Consider the following 20,090-nt stretch of genomic DNA (forward strand, 5'->3'; position numbering starts at 1 on the left):
AATTATAATATTTTTTCGAAATATTGTGCAAACAGGAACATCAGAAATGCTGAAAGCGGCAAACAATGTTTTGTAATCAAATGTTTGCATGTGAAAATAAGTCTGATTTGTTTCCAAAAATTTCTGCTCAAGGCTAGTAAAACTGGCTTTGGTGCTTCCAAATAGGATTTAAGATAAGCTAGTCAAATATCCCTATTTTATTCATTTTCAGTGATTCCTTGGGGTGTTAACCAGTATTGAATGCATCAATTAAGGTATTCAGACAAAAAATGGCAGCCAACTTTGTAAAGAACATGGTCTAACACTCTTTTCACTGCCACTTTCAGGCAGAAGGTACCTGAAGACCAGCATCACTTCGTTCATGAACAGTTTCTAGCCAACAGCTTTCAGGCTCTTAAGCCTCTTGTTGTTACATGAAGCAGAGAGCTCCAACACCACTCTTTTTTGCACTAGAATAACAGTGATTATATATTATCTATATTTTTTCTGTATTTATTGTCTCTTAATTCAATTATGTATGCTATTTTTGTAGTTGTGCTTTTTTTGTCAAATACCTGTTCAGCTGCAGCAGACAAGAATTTTGGTGCCTATCTTCATGGTCATAGGCATTGTATGAAGTACATATGCACCAAGATTCTTGTCTGCTGCAGCTGAAGAGATAGTTCATTAAAAAATACCACAATAGCATACATCAAAATAAAAATAGATTATAAACACAAGATAGACAGTAAATATTCACAGTAACCATCAAGCAAGAAAAAAAAATGCTACAGTAGTGCACAATGTGGCATCAGAACAGTTCGTGATCAGTGTAACAAGGAGATTCAAGAGCCTGACTGCTGCTGGAACCTAGAAGAGCCGAGTTTCAGTCCCACAACTAAACTTCTAGCCTTTCGATGAAAATAATTTATTTGAAGAGACAGGTTAATAAATCACTAAAAACATTTAATGTAATTTTGTCAGATTTAACTAAGGTAACGTCGTAGGGTTATTACGGATATAGCTCGAGGTAGAAAGAAGACTCACACACCAAGGGAGTGTAATCGACACTGGTTTGATTGGGCTGCAGCTCTGCCTTTTATAGGCAACCGGCCTTGACACCACCAAGGCGTGGCTTGAATGAGTCCGACTGCTGATCGGCTGTCCTGGATTCACGGGCCCGGATTGGACCCCCTGCGATCTGCTGGCTGTGATTGGTTGATTTGATCGCTATTCCCGTGGCCTATAGGAGCAGGCATCCCATCCCGCATGCTGTCTATCAGATCGTCATGTTCAACGGGTGTTTGCTGTGTCGGCCCGCGGGCCGCTATAGTAAAATGTTATTTAAACATGTTTCTAACCAAATCACTCAACATGCTTACATTCATCAATCTATATTTGATAGTGTTTGAGGGAGTAAATTTCTTAATTGTAGAACAATTACCCAAAAACAATGCCTGGAAGTTTTGTAAGCTAGAGAAGACAAAAAAAGAAAGCATGTTGATCCAATTTCCATTTTTGCTCCATAATAACAAGACAGTATTTAAACAAGCATGCCTAATTTATTGTACACACTCAGAGGAAAGTTAGAGACATGAAGAGCTGTTTTTTTTATAAGGCAGCTTGAAAATCTTACCCAAATGTCCTCCATGGCAAGCCCAATAGAGAGCCGTGTTTCCAGCTTTGTCCAAAGCATTCACTGCAACTCTGTTATCTAAACATTCTTTTAACCAGCTTTCATTCCCTGAAATATTGAAAGATTACCCTAATTTTAAGAATTTATTTTAGAATAAAGGCTCCAAATCTTAATAGTAAATAGAAAGTCCAATAAATTACAGTACTTCAACACATCTACTTAAATGCAGAAATCATAAAATCAAAATAAAAATATTTAGCTATCAGAATTCAGTAAAAATTATTTGTGGCCAGAGCAAATAGAGTGTGATGATGTCCCACCCAAAGACCCTCCAAAAAATTCTAGCCCACATTTCTTTTGGTTGGGAGATTTTGCAATAGCCAGAAATTAAAGGTAACTTTTTATCATTTGATACTCAAAGCTCCAGAATACATGGCCTTCATTGTATTGCTTAGTTCCATTTTGAGGTTCCAGAAAAAAAACCTCAAAGACAAATTTAGAAAGGATGACCAAAAAATATTTACTAAGATGAGGTATAACCTTACATGGCACTGTAAAACTCTAACATAATCACAAAGAGAATCCAAGTTTGCAGTACTTTACAAATCCCAAGAATATCCTGATGTACTTCATTGGTTTTAGATGTGTAACTAAAAAGAAATGTAGTTCATTTGGTTTTGGTTCCATCTCTAGTTATTTTTGTTCAATTAATAAAAATTAACAATTTAAATTGGAGATCTGGAGGACCAAATGGAGGAGTGGGAAATGGATTGCAACCCTATGCCCTTTTTACACAGAGAAGCCTTACTGCCCAACTCACAATCTATGTAAAAGGAAAATCTGAAAGGTAGATTCAGTGTTCATGCTGCTGAGTCCTTTTACGTAGTGATCCGGTTACCCAGGGCAAAAGTAGCAGGACGTGATTCACAGCAGCATCGGCTTCTGCTGTGATGTCGAACAAACATGCCAGGAAGTGAAATGCCTTGCTGAAAAGAAGGAGGGACTGATAATCAAAACCTGGGGCATAGCTTGAGATTCAGTCTAACTACCCATTTAAACAACTTTCGACATCTGGAAACATCTAGTGAAGGCAAAGTGCTTCCGTGTGTTTGGAATGGATCCATCCATCAATTCTTGCTCCCTCCTCCAGAAAACAAAACTCTCATTCAAGCAGTGAAGACATCACAGTCTGACAAATTGTGCAATATCCAATCACCTTCCCGGAAAAGCTCCATTCACAAACCAGATGAAGGGAGTATCCCATCTGCATTTTTGAAATATCTTTGTTGCTGTTCACCCCTTCCTTACTGCCCTCTCATCTTGAATATTCCCTAATTGATCTTTTCTCTTTATAATGAGGGCACTAATGATCTGTTCATAAGGATCCCATATGTAAGCCTTGCATGCTTTCATGAGCCAAAAATCGGCACCAAGGGAGACTTGATGGTTTAAGTAAACTTGTTTTTAAACAAAATAGATGGATTTACAAAGTTCAAGCCGATGTTAAGCAAGTTCAGATTCGTGAGTGGACATCATCCCAAAGCACTTCAATACTCACAGGGAACAAATATTGTTACTTCCCTAACTGTACGAGGAAGATATAAATCTGAGAGCCAATAAAGGGACAACATCCTACCAGTGCACTATGATTAAGGCAGAAACTGTGATTATCCAATTGCCTCCATGGATGGACTCTACCTAGCACGGTCCTGACAGCGATACAGAAAGTTAGCGCTTTGGTGGTGGAGTAAATGGTGACCGGATCCTGCTCCTTGCACCATCCTTGCATTAGGAGCAGACCACTTGCTGGGTTGCAGGTATGTAAATGGCAAGAGAAGAGTGACTGAAATACCTAGGCCAGGATTTAGAAAATGCAAATAGTGTGAGAGCAGTAATAGCACAGACCACCTGGGGGACCCTGCAATTTCAGAACAAGAGCCGCAGCACCTTGAAATCATCCAATCAGATTTAACAGGCTGGCAATTTTATATTCTATTCATTGAGGTTCAGGAAAAAAAAAATATTTATGGAACGTGTCTGAGTGCGCAAACTCCACGCCTCATTGCAATCTTGGGAAAGGTGGGGGGAGCCCAAACTGGTGGTCTGAGCTGTGAAATAAGGCGGCTTCTCCATGTAAAAAAAAACCCTTTTAAAATTTGCATGATTGGTCACAGGCTGAGGACATCATCAACCATTCCGCCTTTCAAGCTAGTTTCAGCGCTCGTCCGTTTAGGCAGGAGGCGGTGCAGCTTCCTCCAACTCTGACAGTAGGTCTCTTGGCAGAGGAAACATGGAGGGAAATGGACATACCAATCCACCTTTTCTTCATTCAGGCAGGCAAGTGAAGCAGTTAAAAAGCCAGAGATAAGCTATCTTGAAAGCTCTATGTAAAAAGGGCTCGAGAATACATGAAGCAGAAGGAAACAACAAAGAGGGGTTTGACCCAAGTATATTACCTCAAATATGTTCCTATTAATTCTGTGGGAAAAGAGCATGGTAAATACAGAGGATAGATCTAGTATGGACAGTATAGCAGAGGGCTGAAAAATGAAGGCAAGTTCAGCTGGTCTAACAATTTTTGAAATGCAGTATTTGTTTTTCTTCTCACTCCATTTTTAAAATAAACTTGAGTAAACTATTATCCGAAAGATCCTCATTAGACATGTTTCACTGAAAATTCCTTTCTGGAAGTTTCTGATTTGATAGTCTGGAATGACTTCAAACCAGTTATTGGAGATCAAATAATTTCATATATGGCTAATGTTAAAAAGGCAAATTCTGAGAAGACGATAAGGCCTCTCAATTGAAGGTTATTGGTCAACAAAATGCCTTAGCCTCAAAACCCAAGCTTTTTAGAAGAAGGGTTAAACTTAAAACTAAATATGATCTCCTTCTTACTTATCCTATACAAACCCAACTCCTCAAGACTAAATCAAAATATTATGTGCATGAGGATAAGGCTGGTAAACTTTTAACTAGCCAAATTAAAAACCAGATATCTAAACAGTTTATAGCCTAGATCTGTAAAGCTGACGGCCAGACCACTAATGATCATGTTGAAATAAATTATACTTTTTTTTTCCAAATTTATTCAAAACTATACAGTTCAAATTTTACTCAAGATTAAAGTTCGATATTGAACTTTTTAGATAAATTGACGATCCCTTCAGAAAGCAGATTTAAATTGGAACAGCCTATCACTCATCAGGAAATAGTGGCAGCTATTAACTCTTTGCAGTCCAGCAAAACTCCTGGTTCAGATGGATTTCCAGCGGAGTTCTATAAATCCTTTATCTCACTTGCTGGTACCTTATTTGGACTCTGTCTTTGCTCAATCTTCAATTGGTGGAAAGTTGCCACCAACCATTTATGATACTTCCATCTCCTTTATTCTTAAAAAGAATAAGGATCCCTTAGTTGGTTCCTCTAATTTCCCTTCTATATTTTGATGCCAAGATTCTGTCTGGATCCTGGCCTTGACATTAGAGAATGTTATACCTCTAATTATTTCTGAGGATCAAACAGGATTCATTAAAGGACGTTACTCACAATTCAATATTCAACGTCTATTAGGTATTCTTTACCCTTTCCCAATTTCGTCCTCTGAATGTATCAAATAACAATGAACAAGATGCATATGAACCCATGTGTATGTGTGCGCGTATAGTGGGGGTGCGCGTATAGTGGGGGTGCGCGTATAGTGGGGGTGCGCGTATAGTGGGGGTGCGCGTATAGTGGGGGTGCGCGTATAGTGGGGGTGCGCGTATAGTGGGGGTGCGCGTATAGTGGGGGTGCGCGTATAGTGGGGGTGCGCGTATAGTGGGGGTGCGCGTATAGTGGGGGTGCGCGTATAGTGGGGGTGCGCGTATAGTGGGGGTGCGCGTATAGTGGGGGTGCGCGTATAGTGGGGGTGCGCGTATAGTGGGGGTGCGCGTATAGTGGGGGTGCGCGTATAGTGGGGGTGCGCGTATAGTGGGGGTGCGCGTATAGTGGGGGTGCGCGTATAGTGGGGGTGCGCGTATAGTGGGGGTGCGCGTATAGTGGGGGTGCGCGTATAGTGGGGGTGCGCGTATAGTGGGGGTGCGCGTATAGTGGGGGTGCGCGTATAGTGGGGGTGCGCATAGTGGGGGTGCGCATAGTGGGGGTGCGCATAGTGTGTGTGTGCATAGTGTGTGTGTGCATAGTGTGTGTGTGCATAGTGTGTGTGTGCATAGTGTGTGTGTGCATAGTGTGTGTGTATAGTGTGTGTGTATAGTGTGTGTATAGTGTGTGTGTATAGTGTGTGTGTATAGTGTGTGTGTATAGTGTGTGTGTATAGTGTGTGTGTATAGTGTGTGTGTATAGTGTGTGTGTATAGTGTGTGTGTATAGTGTGTGTGTATAGTGTGTGTGTATAGTGTGTGTGTATAGTGTGTGTGTATAGTGTGTGTGTATAGTGTGTGTGTATAGTGTGTGTGTATAGTGTGTGTGTATAGTGTGTGTGTATAGAGTGTGTATAGTGTGTGTGTATAGTGTGTGTGTATAGTGTGTGTGTATAGTGTGTGTGTATAGTGTGTGTGCATAGTGTGTGTGCATAGTGTGTATATATAGTGTGCGTATATATAAATATTGTGTGTGTATGTGTGTGTGCGCGCAGTGCGTGCGCGTAGTGCGTGCGCGTAGTGCGTGCGCGCAGTGCGTGCGCGTAGTGTGTGCGCGTAGTGTGTGTGCATAGTGTGTATATATAGTGTGTGTGCATAGTGTGTATATATAGTGTGCGTATATATAAATATATAGTGTGTGTGTACATAGTGTGTGTGTGTACATAGTGTGTGTGTGTATAGTGTGTGTGTGTAAAGTGTGTGTGTGTAAAGTGTCTGTGTGTGTATAGTGTCTGTGTGTGTATAGTGTCTGTGTGTGTATAGTGTCTGTGTGTGTATAGTGTCTGTGTGTGTATAGTGTCTGTGTGTGTATAGTGTCTGTGTGTGTATAGTGTGTGTGTGTGTATAGTGTGTGTGTGTGTATAGTGTGTGTGTATAGTGTGTGTGTGTGTATAGTGTGTGTGTGTGTATAGTGTGTGTGTATAGTGTGTGTGTGTATAGTGTGTGTGTGTATAGTGTGTGTGTGTATAGTGTGTGTGTGTATAGTGTGTGTGTGTGTATAGTGTGTGTGTGTATATAGTGTGTGTGTGTATATAGTGTGTGTGTGTATATAGTGTGTGTGTGTATATAGTGTGTGTGTATATAGTGTGTGTGTATATAGTGTGTGTGTATATAGTGTGTGTGTATATAGTGTGTGTGTATATAGTGTGTGTGTATATAGTGTGTGTGTATATAGTGTGTGTGTATATAGTGTGTGTGTATAGTGTGTGTGTGTATAGTGTGTGTGTGTATAGTGTGTGTGTGTATAGTGTGTGTGTATAGTGTGTGTGTGTGTATAGTGTGTGTGTATAGTGTGTGTGTATAGTGTGTGTGTATAGTGTGTGTGTATAGTGTGTGTGTATAGTGTGTGTGCCTCGCCAAGGCAAATAGCGCCTTTGGAAGACTACACAAAAGAGTCTGGAAAAACAACCAACTGAAAAACCTCACAAAGATAAGCGTATACAGAGCCGTTGTCATACCCACACTCCTGTTCGGCTCCGAATCATGGGTCCTCTACCGGCACCACCTACGGCTCCTAGAACGCTTCCACCAGCGTTGTCTCCGCTCCATCCTCAACATCCATTGGAGCGCTCACACCCCTAACGTTGAGGTACTCGAGATGGCAGAGGTCGACAGCATCGAGTCCACGCTGCTGAAGATCCAGCTGCGCTGGATGGGTCACGTCTCCAGAATGGAGGACCATCGCCTTCCCAAGATCCTGTTATATGGCGAGCTCTCCACTGGCCACCGTGACAGAGGTGCACCAAAGAAAAGGTACAAGGACTGCCTAAAGAAATCTCTTGGTGCCTGCCACATTGACCACCGCCAGTGGGCTGATAACGCCTCAAACCGTGCATCTTGGCGCCTCACAGTTTGGCGGGCAGCAGCCTCCTTTGAAGAAGACCGCAGAGCCCACCTCACTGACAAAAGGCAAAGGAGGAAAAACCCAACACCCAACCCCAACCAACCAATTTTCCCTTGCAACCGCTGCAATCGTGTCTGCCTGTCCCGCATCGGACTGGTCAGCCACAAACGAGCCTGCAGCTGACGTGGACTTTTTACCCCCTCCATAAATCTTCGTCCGCGAAGCCAAGCCAAAGAAGAGAAAGAAGATAGTGTGTGTGTGTATAGTGTGTGTGTGTATAGTGTGTGTATAGTGTGTGTGTGTATAGTGTGTGTGTGTATAGTGTGTGTGTGTATAGTGTGTGTGTGTATAGTGTGTGTGTGTATAGTGTGTGTGTGTATAGTGTGTGTGTGTATAGTGTGTGTGTGTATAGTGTGTGTGTGTATAGTGTGTGTGTGTATAGTGTGTGTGTGTATAGTGTGTGTGTGTATAGTGTGTGTGTGTATAGTGTGTGTGTGTATAGTGTGTGTGTGTATAGTGTGTGTGTGTATAGTGTGTGTGTGTATAGTGTGTGTGTGTATAGTGTGTGTGTGTATAGTGTGTGTGTGTATAGTGTGTGTGTGTATAGTGTGTGTGTGTATAGTGTGTGTGTGTATAGTGTGTGTGTGTATAGTGTGTGTGTGTATAGTGTGTGTGTGTATAGTGTGTGTGTGTATAGTGTGTGTGTGTATAGTGTGTGTGTGTATAGTGTGTGTGTGTATAGTGTGTGTGTGTATAGTGTGTGTGTGTATAGTGTGTGTGTATAGTGTGTGTGTGTATAGTGTGTGTGTGTATAGTGTGTGTGTGTATAGTGTGTGTGTGTATAGTGTGTGTGTGTATAGTGTGTGTGTGTATAGTGTGTGTGTATAGTGTGTGTGTGTATAGTGTGTGTGTGTATAGTTTGTGTGAGTGTGAGTGTGTGAGTGTGTGTGTGTGAGTGTGTGTGTGAGTGTGAGTGTGTGAGTGTGAGTGTGTGAGTGTGAGTGTGTGTGTGTTAGTGTGTGTGTGTGAGTGTGTGTGTGTGTGAGAGTGTGTGTGTGAGTGTGTGTGTGTGTGAGTGTGTGTGTGTATAGTGTGTGTGTGTGTGTGAGTGTGTGTGTGTATAGTGTGTGTGTGTGTGAGTGTGTGTGTGTATAGTGTGTGTGTATAGTGTGTGTGTGTATAGTGTGTGTGTGTGTGTGTGTGTGTGTGTATTACTATTTGTATTCAACATAATGAATACCAAGGTGCTTCAAGATGGATTGACTTGGAGATTAAATCTACTAAAAGGTATTCTCTCCTTTCAATATTTGGACCACCCTTGGGCCAATGGATTTAATACTGATCTTTACACAATCCTATGTCGTGGCTTTTGCTTCCCTCATTGCTAGAAGGGCCATTTTGCTGGGATGGAAAGATGCTGTCCCTCCCATTCATACTCAATGATTGTTGGATATGATGATATTTCTTTCTCCACAAAAATAATTAGGTGTTATACTACTTCAATGGATCTCACCTTTTCTTTTTGGGGTTCTTTTCTCAATGGCAGTTCAACTCCCATTATCCAAAATCAGATTCTCTGAAACCCTCATCTATCCAAAATTTAAAACATTGGATAAATGAGCATATCTGAAACAAATCAGAAACAGTCATTTATCCAATTTTTTTTTCAGAGCTGAACTGAGTGGGGACCTCGGGCTGCTGGCACGAGCAGTGACCTCAGTGGGGAGGTGTCGGTGATGGCCAGCATTTTTTTTGGTGAGAATTAAGCATTATTTTTATACTTAAAAAGCCTTCCTTTGTTGTTGTTTAAACACTGTTACAAGTGATTTGCTGTTGCTATTGGACTGTTTTTTTTTCCAAAAAAGACCAGTTATCTGGAAACAAAAACATTTATCCGACGTAGGCCCAGTCCCAACCATTTCAGATAATTGGAGTTGTACTGTACTTACAAAATTTGTAGATTATCCTTGTTTTGTTTTCATGACCCCATAGTTATTAATAGTAGTAGACTCCTCAACTTGGCCAGCAGCCCTTATAGGTTTGATTCTTAGTATAGGAAAATATGTTTTTTTTTCTTCTTTTCCTTTTTTCCCATTTAATAACATGAGTTCATATGCATCTTGTTCATTGTTATTTGATACATTTTACTTTGTATTAATTTACTTTGTTATTAATACCATTTGTACCCATGTATTTTGCAGATGTTAAAACCAATAAAAAGAGTGAAGGAAGGGGGAAAAAATATTTGTTTCAGAATAAGAACTGAAAACACAAATCTTAAACGTATTTTGAAAACATGGGTGATTCCATTTGACCCTTGTGGAAATATTAGCTTATGCTTGGCATTTACCTTTTACTGTTATACTCACCACGTTTGGCAGCTTCGTGCAACGGGTTGTCAATTGACTCTACGTGTTCAGCAACTGTGGAGAGAACTTGGAAATTACTTTTCTCATCAAAAGTATATTCAATTTTCTTGACAATGCAAGGCACAAAAAAAAACAAAGAATATATGCAACGTGAATTAGAAAAATGTAAAAAGATGCCCTCAAATGCACATTCTAAATGTAAACTCTTGGTTTGCAGGCAGAATATTAAGAAATCATTCGCAAATTTCCAAGCCTGAGGTAATTTTTCAAAGATTTGACAATAAATATCCCATGAATCGTTGGTCTGCTATTAGTACAAATATAAAAACCCTGTCCCTCTGCTTACCATAGTTACTTGGAATTAATCCTGTTCGACCTCTGCAAGTGCCCTTCCACCAATTGGGATCACTCTTAAAGCAAAATTATAATTAAAATAAATATCTGTTTGAAATTAAATTTTGATTGAACAATCTAAATTATATAAAACTGCTTATAAACTTACATTATCTGAAATATAAAGTATGTCCCCTTCATCAAAATATAATTCATCTGGCTAAAAAGAGAGAAAGATATTTAATTTAAAATATTTTATATATACAGTATATATTTCAGTGCAGATCTGCTGGCACTAGGGAATGAACCCAACTGATAGTTTCCAAATATTTCATAATTTGTATAACCAAAAAGACAGAACATAGAATCAACCATTCAGCCCAGCCATTGTGTTTTTCTTCATCTTCCACAGATGCAAATAATCTTACTTAGCTCGCCAGTTCCCTTTTATCTCTTTATCCACCCATCCAATTTAATCTTTAATGTTGTCACTCTGCTTCGTTGACTAAGTTGTAAATGATGATACTCTGGAAAGAAATGGATACTAAACTCCCTTCTGTTTAATCCTGCATGAAGGTCTTTCACACTTCACTGCTCTACTATAGAAATAACACAATAACCAGAAGGAAGAAATGACACAAAAATAACTTGGTCAAGAATTAATGAGTCAATATATATTTAATTGATTAATTACAACCATAATGGAAGAAATTATCATTTTAATTGTAACTTTTGTAAATAAAATAACCCATGCTTTCATCAGATTGTTATTAAAAAAAAATTTTCCTTGTGGGAAGAATTTTGGAATTAAATAAAATTAAATATTGTTCTTAAAACTATGCAAAAAAAAACCATATCCACAAGTTATTTAAACTATTTTTGAAAAAGGAACAATGATTTATGGTAATTCTGTCATTAGTGGTCAATGTTTTAAATAAGGGACTGTAAAGTGTGGAATTAAACCCCTGATTTAAAACTAAATTGTTTGCATTCAATAATAGTCAGAAATAAAGTTGCGATAACAAGTCAAAGCACAAGAGAGGCACAACTTGGGCATTTTTTTTTTAATTGAGTAGACGTTAGATTGAACTATGAAAATATTATTTGCTTTACATTGTATATTTGCATCTTGCAAAATTAAGTACTTCAATCATCTCTGTTGATTTGTCAGCTGCTTGAGTCTGCCACAGGTTTTTTTTGTTCATTTTTTTCAGAATCTTCTTGTCACTGTGAAGAATAGCATTTATTGGCCTTGAAAATTGTTGGTGAATAGTCCTTCAGCTATTTCCATTAGTCGTGGGAAAAGGTTCCAGGAATTGGACCCAGTGACAATGAAAAGTGTTGCGATATTTTCAAATAGGAAAGGTGCACAATTTAGAAGGAAAATTGCAGATGGTGGTGGTCATCCCATGCTCCTACTGCCTTTGCTTTAATGGTGGATATCATAGGTTTGGGAAATGCTGTCAAAGAAGCCAAGGCAAATTGCTGCAATGCATTTTGTAAATGGTGTACAAAGCAGTTGCTGTGTACCACTTGTGGAGGGAATAAATGTTTAGTGCAATTCCTTGAATGAATGAATGTATTGTTATATGCACAAATGAAATGTACAGATGCACTGCAGTTCATGGGTTTGGATGGCAATTAAACAGGATGTTTTGCCAAAGATTAAGGCCACTCCGATATAAAACCTACGACCCAAGGACCTCGCTGCCACGTCCCAGCTTGCTTGGCCACGGCACACGAACCATGGGTGTAAAGGGTGGGGCCAGTACTGCGCGCACTGCACTCCACCTAAAAGCTCCTTTGCGCAGGCCCGAGGACAGGTCCACGTCCTCCCCCTCCACGTCCTCCCCCTCCACGTCCTCCCCCTCCACGTCCTCCCCCTCCACGTCCTCCCCCTCCACGTCCTCCCCCTCCACGTCCTCCCCCTCCACGTCCTCCCCCTCCACGTCCTCCCCCTCCACGTCCTCCCCCTCCACGTCCTCCCCCTCCACGTCCTCCCCCTCCACGTCCTCCCCCTCCACGTCCTCCCCCTCCACGTCCTCCCCCTCCACGTCCTCCCCCTCCACGTCCTCCCCCTCCACGTCCTCCCCCTCCACGTCCTCCCCCTCCACGTCCTCCCCCTCCACGTCCTCCCCCTCCACGTCCTCCCCCTCCACGTCCTCCCCCTCCACGTCCTCCCCCTCCACGTCCTCCCCCTCCACGTCCTCCCCCTCCACGTCCTCCCCCTCCACGTCCTCCCCCTCCACGTCCTCCCCCTCCACGTCCTCCCCCTCCACGTCCTCCCCCTCCACGTCCTCCCCCTCCACGTCCTCCCCCTCCACGTCCTCCCCCTCCACGTCCTCCCCCTCCACGTCCTCCCCCTCCACGTCCTCCCCCTCCACGTCCTCCCCCTCCACGTCCTCCCCCTCCACGTCCTCCCCCTCCACGTCCTCCCCCTCCACGTCCTCCCCCTCCACGTCCTCCCCCTCCACGTCCTCCCCCTCCACGTCCTCCCCCTCCACGTCCTCCCCCTCCACGTCCTCCCCCTCCACGTCCTCCCCCTCCACGTCCTCCCCCTCCACGTCCTCCCCCTCCACGTCCTCCCCCTCCACGTCCTCCCCCTCCACGTCCTCCCCCTCCACGTCCTCCCCCTCCACGTCCTCCCCCTCCACGTCCTCCCCCTCCACGTCCTCCCCCTCCACGTCCTCCCCCTCCACGTCCTCCCCCTCCACGTCCTCCCCCTCCACGTCCTCCCCCTCCACGTCCTCCCCCTCCACGTCCTCCCCCTCCACGTCCTCCCCCTCCACGTCCTCCCCCTCCACGTCCTCCCCCTCCACGTCCTCCCCCTCCACGTCCTCCCCCTCCACGTCCTCCCCCTCCACGTCCTCCCCCTCCACGTCCTCCCCCTCCACGTCCTCCCCCTCCACGTCCTCCCCCTCCACGTCCTCCCCCTCCACGTCCTCCCCCTCCACGTCCTCCCCCTCCACGTCCTCCCCCTCCACGTCCTCCCCCTCCACGTCCTCCCCCTCCACGTCCTCCCCCTCCACGTCCTCCCCCTCCACGTCCTCCCCCTCCACGTCCTCCCCCTCCACGTCCTCCCCCTCCACGTCCTCCCCCTCCACGTCCTCCCCCTCCACGTCCTCCCCCTCCACGTCCTCCCCCTCCACGTCCTCCCCCTCCACGTCCTCCCCCTCCACGTCCTCCCCCTCCACGTCCTCCCCCTCCACGTCCTCCCCCTCCACGTCCTCCCCCTCCACGTCCTCCCCCTCCACGTCCTCCCCCTCCACGTCCTCCCCCTCCACGTCCTCCCCCTCCACGTCCTCCCCCTCCACGTCCTCCCCCTCCACGTCCTCCCCCTCCACGTCCTCCCCCTCCACGTCCTCCCCCTCCACGTCCTCCCCCTCCACGTCCTCCCCCTCCACGTCCTCCCCCTCCACGTCCTCCCCCTCCACGTCCTCCCCCTCCACGTCCTCCCCCTCCACGTCCTCCCCCTCCACGTCCTCCCCCTCCACGTCCTCCCCCTCCACGTCCTCCCCCTCCACGTCCTCCCCCTCCACGTCCTCCCCCTCCACGTCCTCCCCCTCCACGTCCTCCCCCTCCACGTCCTCCCCCTCCACGTCCTCCCCCTCCACGTCCTCCCCCTCCACGTCCTCCCCCTCCACGTCCTCCCCCTCCACGTCCTCCCCCTCCACGTCCTCCCCCTCCACGTCCTCCCCCTCCACGTCCTCCCCCTCCACGTCCTCCCCCTCCACGTCCTCCCCCTCCACGTCCTCCCCCTCCACGTCCTCCCCCTCCACGTCCTCCCCCTCCACGTCCTCCCCCTCCACGTCCTCCCCCTCCACGTCCTCCCCCTCCACGTCCTCCCCCTCCACGTCCTCCCCCTCCACGTCCTCCCCCTCCACGTCCTCCCCCTCCACGTCCTCCCCCTCCACGTCCTCCCCCTCCACGTCCTCCCCCTCCACGTCCTCCCCCTCCACGTCCTCCCCCTCCACGTCCTCCCCCTCCACGTCCTCCCCCTCCACGTCCTCCCCCTCCACGTCCTCCCCCTCCACGTCCTCCCCCTCCACGTCCTCCCCCTCCACGTCCTCCCCCTCCACGTCCTCCCCCTCCACGTCCTCCCCCTCCACGTCCTCCCCCTCCACGTCCTCCCCCTCCACGTCCTCCCCCTCCACGTCCTCCCCCTCCACGTCCTCCCCCTCCACGTCCTCCCCCTCCACGTCCTCCCCCTCCACGTCCTCCCCCTCCACGTCCTCCCCCTCCACGTCCTCCCCCTCCACGTCCTCCCCCTCCACGTCCTCCCCCTCCACGTCCTCCCCCTCCACGTCCTCCCCCTCCACGTCCTCCCCCTCCACGTCCTCCCCCTCCACGTCCTCCCCCTCCACGTCCTCCCCCTCCACGTCCTCCCCCTCCACGTCCTCCCCCTCCACGTCCTCCCCCTCCACGTCCTCCCCCTCCACGTCCTCCCCCTCCACGTCCTCCCCCTCCACGTCCTCCCCCTCCACGTCCTCCCCCTCCACGTCCTCCCCCTCAAAAGATGCTCACAAACTCAAGCTAGCATGCTGGAACATCAGAACCATGCTAGATAAGACTGACAGCCATCGACCTGAACGTCGGTCTGCCCTCATTGCACATGAACTCCTCAGACTTGACATCGACATAGCCGCTCTCAGTGAAGTCCGCCTGGCAGATGTAGGCAGCTTCCAAGAACGCGGCGCGGGCTACACACTCTACTGGTCTGGCAAGCCTTCGGATGAACGACGCCTATCTGGTGTAGGCTTCATGGTCAAGAGCTTCATTGCCTCCAAACTCGAAAACCTTCCGACAGGCCTCTCGGACCGAATCATGTCCATGCGACTCCCACTTCAAAACAAGCGTCACATCACCCTCATCAGTGTCTATGCTCCAACCCTCCAGGCGGAACCAGCAGAAAAGAACAAGTTCTACACCGACCTGCGCAACCTCATCCAACGTACCCCTACAGCCGACAAGGTTGTCATCCTGGGCGACTTCAACGCTCGTGTCGGCAAAGACTCAGAAACCTGGCCAGGAATCCTGGGCAAGCATGGCGTCGGCAAGTGCAACGACAATGGGCGCCTCCTGTTGGAGCTCTGCGCAGAACAGCGGCTTGTCATTACAAACACCCTTTTTCAGCAGAGGGACAGCCTTAAGACCAGCTGGATGCATCCCCGATCCAAACACTGGCACCTCCTGGACTACATCCTGGTGCGAGAAAGTGACAAACAAGATGTGCTCCACACCAGGGTCATGCCTAGCGCGGAATGCCACACTGACCACCGGCTGGTTCGCTGCAAGCTCAACCTTCACTTCAAGCCAAAGCCCAGGAACAATAAAGCCCCCAGAAAGAGGTTCAATGTTGGAAAACTGCAGTCAGACGAAGCGAGAGGAAACTTCCAGGCAAACCTCAAAGCAAAGCTCGACGTTGCAACCCGCCTCACGGACCCGTCCCCTGAAACCCTCTGGGATCAGTTGAAGGCTACCATACTGCAATCCACTGAAGAGGTACTGGGCTTCTCCTCCAGGAAAAACAAGGACTGGTTTGACGAAAACAGCCAGGAAATCCAGGAGCTGCTGGCAAAGAAGCGAGCTGCCCACCAGGCTCACCTTACAAAGCCGTCCTGTCCAGAGAAGAAACAAGCCTTCCGTCGCGCATGCAGCCATCTTCAGCGCAAACTCCGGGAAATCCAAAATGAGTGGTGGACTAGCCTCGCCAAACGAACACAGCTCAGCGCGGACATTGGCGACTTCAGGGGTTTCTACGAGGCTCTAAAGGCTGTGTACGGCCCCTCACCCCAAGTCCAAAGCCCGCTGCGCAGCTCAGACGGCAAAGTCCTCCTCAGCGACAAGATCTCCATCCTCAACCGATGGTCAGAACACTTCCAATCTCTTTTCAGTACCAACCGCTCAGTCCAAGATTCTGCCCTGCTCCAGCTCCCTCAACAGCCCCTAAGGCTAGAGCTGGATGAGGTTCCCACCCTGGATGAGACATATAAGGCAATCGAACAACTGAAAAGTGGCAAAGCAGCAGGTATGGATGGAATCCCCCCAGAAGTCTGGAAGGCTGGCGGCAAAACTCTGCATGCCAAACTGCATGAGTTTTTCAAGCTTTGTTGGGACCAAGGTAAACTGCCTCAGGATCTTCGTGATGCCACCATCATCACCCTGTACAAAAACAAAGGCGAGAAATCAGACTGCTCAAACTACAGGGGAATCACGTTGCTCTCCATTGCAGGCAAAATCTTCGCTAGGATTCTACTAAATAGAATAATACCTAGTGTCGCTGAGAATATTCTCCCAGAATCACAGTGCGGCTTTCGCGCTAACAGAGGAACCACTGACATGGTCTTTGCCCTCAGACAGCTCCAAGAAAAGTGTAGAGAACAAAACAAAGGACTCTACATCACCTTTGTTGACCTCACCAAAGCCTTCGACACCGTGAGCAGGAAAGGGCTTTGGCAAATACTAGAGCGCATCGGATGTCCCCCAAAGTTCCTCAACATGATTATCCAACTGCACGAAAACCAACAAGGTCGGGTCAGATACAGCAATGAGCTCTCTGAACCCTTCTCCATTAACAATGGCGTGAAGCAAGGCTGTGTTCTCGCACCAACCCTCTTTTCAATCTTCTTCAGCATGATGCTGAACCAAGCCATGAAAGACCCCAACAATGAAGACGCTGTTTACATCCGGTACCGCACGGATGGCAGTCTCTTCAATCTGAGGCGCCTGCAAGCTCACACCAAGACACAAGAGAAACTTGTCCGTGAACTACTCTTTGCAGATGATGCCGCTTTAGTTGCCCATTCAGAGCCAGCTCTTCAGCGCTTGACGTCCTGCTTTGCGGAAACTGCCAAAATGTTTGGCCTGGAAGTCAGCCTGAAGAAAACTGAGGTCCTCCATCAGCCAGCTCCCCACCATGACTACCAGTCCCCCCACATCTCCATCGGGCACACAAAACTCAAAACGGTCAACCAGTTTACCTATCTCGGCTGCACCATTTCATCAGATGCAAGGATCGACAATGAGATAGACAACAGACTCGCCAAGGCAAATAGCGCCTTTGGAAGACTACACAAAAGAGTCTGGAAAAACAACCAACTGAAAAACCTCACAAAGATAAGCGTATACAGAGCCGTTGTCATACCCACACTCCTGTTCGGCTCCGAATCATGGGTCCTCTACCGGCACCACCTACGGCTCCTAGAACGCTTCCACCAGCGTTGTCTCCGCTCCATCCTCAACATCCATTGGAGCGCTCACACCCCTAACGTCGAGGTACTCGAGATGGCAGAGGTCGACAGCATCGAGTCCACGCTGCTGAAGATCCAGCTGCGCTGGATGGGTCACGTCTCCAGAATGGAGGACCATCGCCTTCCCAAGATCGTATTATATGGCGAGCTCTCCACTGGCCACCGTGACAGAGGTGCACCAAAGAAAAGGTACAAGGACTGCCTAAAGAAATCTCTTGGTGCCTGCCACATTGACCACCGCCAGTGGGCTGATAACGCCTCAAACCGTGCATCTTGGCGCCTCACAGTTTGGCGGGCAGCAGCCTCCTTTGAAGAAGACCGCAGAGCCCACCTCACTGACAAAAGGCAAAGGAGGAAAAACCCAACACCCAACCCCAACCAACCAATTTTCCCTTGCAACCGCTGCAATCGTGTCTGCCTGTCCCGCATCGGACTGGTCAGCCACAAACGAGCCTGCAGCTGACGTGAACTTTTTACCCCCTCCATAAATCTTCGTCCGCGAAGCCAAGCCAAAGAAGAAGAAGTGGAACATGTTGAGAGTTATTGGTACAACATTCATCCAGTTAAGTGGAGAGTATTGGTCCTGATTTGTGCCTTCTCGATAGTGGAAATGCTTTGAAGTGCCAGGAAGCAAGTCACTTACTGCATAACACAGAGTCTGACTTGCTTTTCCAGCTATGGGGTTCATGTACCTCATCCAGTTGTATTTCTGGACATTTGTTGATGGTAGAGATCTCACTGATGGTAATGTTAAAATTTAGTTATTGGAGGTGGCCATTGCCTGGCACTAACTTGCCATTTATTAGCTCATGCTCAAATAGTATCTAGGTTCTCTTCCCCCCACCCCCCCACCCAAGTATATACAGTATCTGAGTTTAGTACAGGGGTGGCCAAACTTGCTGAATGCAAGAGCGACATACGATAAACTTCAGACATTTGAGAGCCGCAAGACACGAAAAAATATTACATACTCTTTTTTTCACCCTTACATGCATATTTTGTTATGAAACATTTATATAAATTTTAAGAAATACATCTACATAATAATATTTATTTGTGTACTGTAATATAAAATATCATTTTTAAACAGTTAATTTATATTAGTTTCATTAATCAAAAAAATACAAATACACATTCCAAATATTTTCAAATTCCTGACTGATTTTCTGTGGAAACTCTGCCCAAGAAAGCAGTAGAAGCTGTCTCATTAAATATATTTAAGATACAGTAGATAGATTTTTGCATTGAGGGGAATTAAGGATTATGGGGGAAAGGGAGTCCTGGGTCCACGGACAGATCAGCTGTGATCTCACTGAATGTAGGAGCAGGCTCGATGGGCAGGATGGATGACGCCTGCTCCTGTCTCTTCAGGAACGCTGCTGCCACTGGTCTCTGCAGATACTGCACCATTGCAGTGGGTTGTGTGGGAAAGGAAAGTTTGGTTGGTTGAAAAAACAGCAGGCCTGGACACAGGTTGAATGCAGAAATAATCTTTATTGAAACACACGCAAGGGGATCGCAACAGAGAATACACATGCATGTATTTCCATTACACGAGACAGTGCAACCAGTCACATCGGACTTAACACTACCGATACCAGTAACTGCTTACACTTCTAACAAGCACAATACAAACCAGTCACATGGGATTTAAAACTACCAATACTAGCAACTGTTTATACAGACTTATCACAACCAAGGACAACAATAGACTACCTAACATGGGGAAACACCATAGGCTGCAGACACTGTGTTTGTAGTAAAAACACCAAAATGCTGGAGGAACTCAGCTGGTCTATTCAGCATCTATAGGAGACAAAGCTACATTGCCTACGTTTCGGGCCTGAACCCTTCTTCAAGCTAAAAATCAGAAAAGGCAGAAGCAAAATGCATCAGAAAATCTCAGAAATCAAACAATGGGGGAGGAATCCAGACCAACAAAAGGTGTTAAATGGATGTGATAAGGGACGAGATAGAATTTATCATGTCTGTGCGAAAGGATATTGGGAATGGAGAGACAACAGGGAAGCAAGGGTGTGTGTGTGTGGGGGGGGGGGAATTAATAAAAAACAGAGAAGTCAATATTAATGCCATCTGGTTGGAGGGTGTCCAGTCGGGTGTTGTTCCTCCAATTTTTTGGTGGTCTTATCTAACAAGGGCACAGCTCAGATGCTATAGTGACAGATTATGTTTTATTTTATATTGTTATCAAGATATGTTTATAGGAGATAAATTGTGGTAATTTTTTTTTAAAGTTTAGGTCACATACAGATACAAACACTTCAAAACAGATCTTATTTAAAATGCTGGAGCTCTGCTCAAGCCAGACAGTCCAGGGTCTGAGTGTCTATAAAGACTTCACACAAGTAGGTGTTAATTGGACATGCTGTGGAGTAATGGATTTTTGTTTTGGAAAGCAACAGATGAACAAACTCAGAAGATTATGTCCGGAGTCGCAGTCTATCTGAGTGCAATTGGCTGTTCTCAGAGGGTCGTGTGTGTGTGTGTGTGTGTGTGTGTGTGTGTGTGTGTGTGTGTG

At 46.4% G+C, this 20,090-nt stretch overlaps 1 protein-coding gene across 1 annotated transcript in view; it reads right to left on the bottom strand.

The window, feature by feature from the left end:
- ostf1 (osteoclast stimulating factor 1) overlaps positions 1-20,090 on the bottom strand; it is a 100,844-nt gene that overhangs the window by 44,933 nt on the left and 35,821 nt on the right. The window contains exons 3-6 of the mRNA XM_069930765.1: positions 10,471-10,521; positions 10,315-10,378; positions 9,969-10,022; positions 1,616-1,723 (exon numbers count right to left, since the gene is read on the bottom strand). Of these exons, the coding sequence (XP_069786866.1) occupies positions 1,616-1,723; positions 9,969-10,022; positions 10,315-10,378; positions 10,471-10,521 (277 nt within the window). The remainder of the gene's footprint in view (positions 1-1,615; positions 1,724-9,968; positions 10,023-10,314; positions 10,379-10,470; positions 10,522-20,090) is intronic.

The sequence above is a fragment of the Narcine bancroftii genome, chromosome 1 (assembly GCF_036971445.1).
Source record: "Narcine bancroftii isolate sNarBan1 chromosome 1, sNarBan1.hap1, whole genome shotgun sequence".
Lineage (NCBI taxonomy): Eukaryota > Metazoa > Chordata > Chondrichthyes > Torpediniformes > Narcinidae > Narcine > Narcine bancroftii.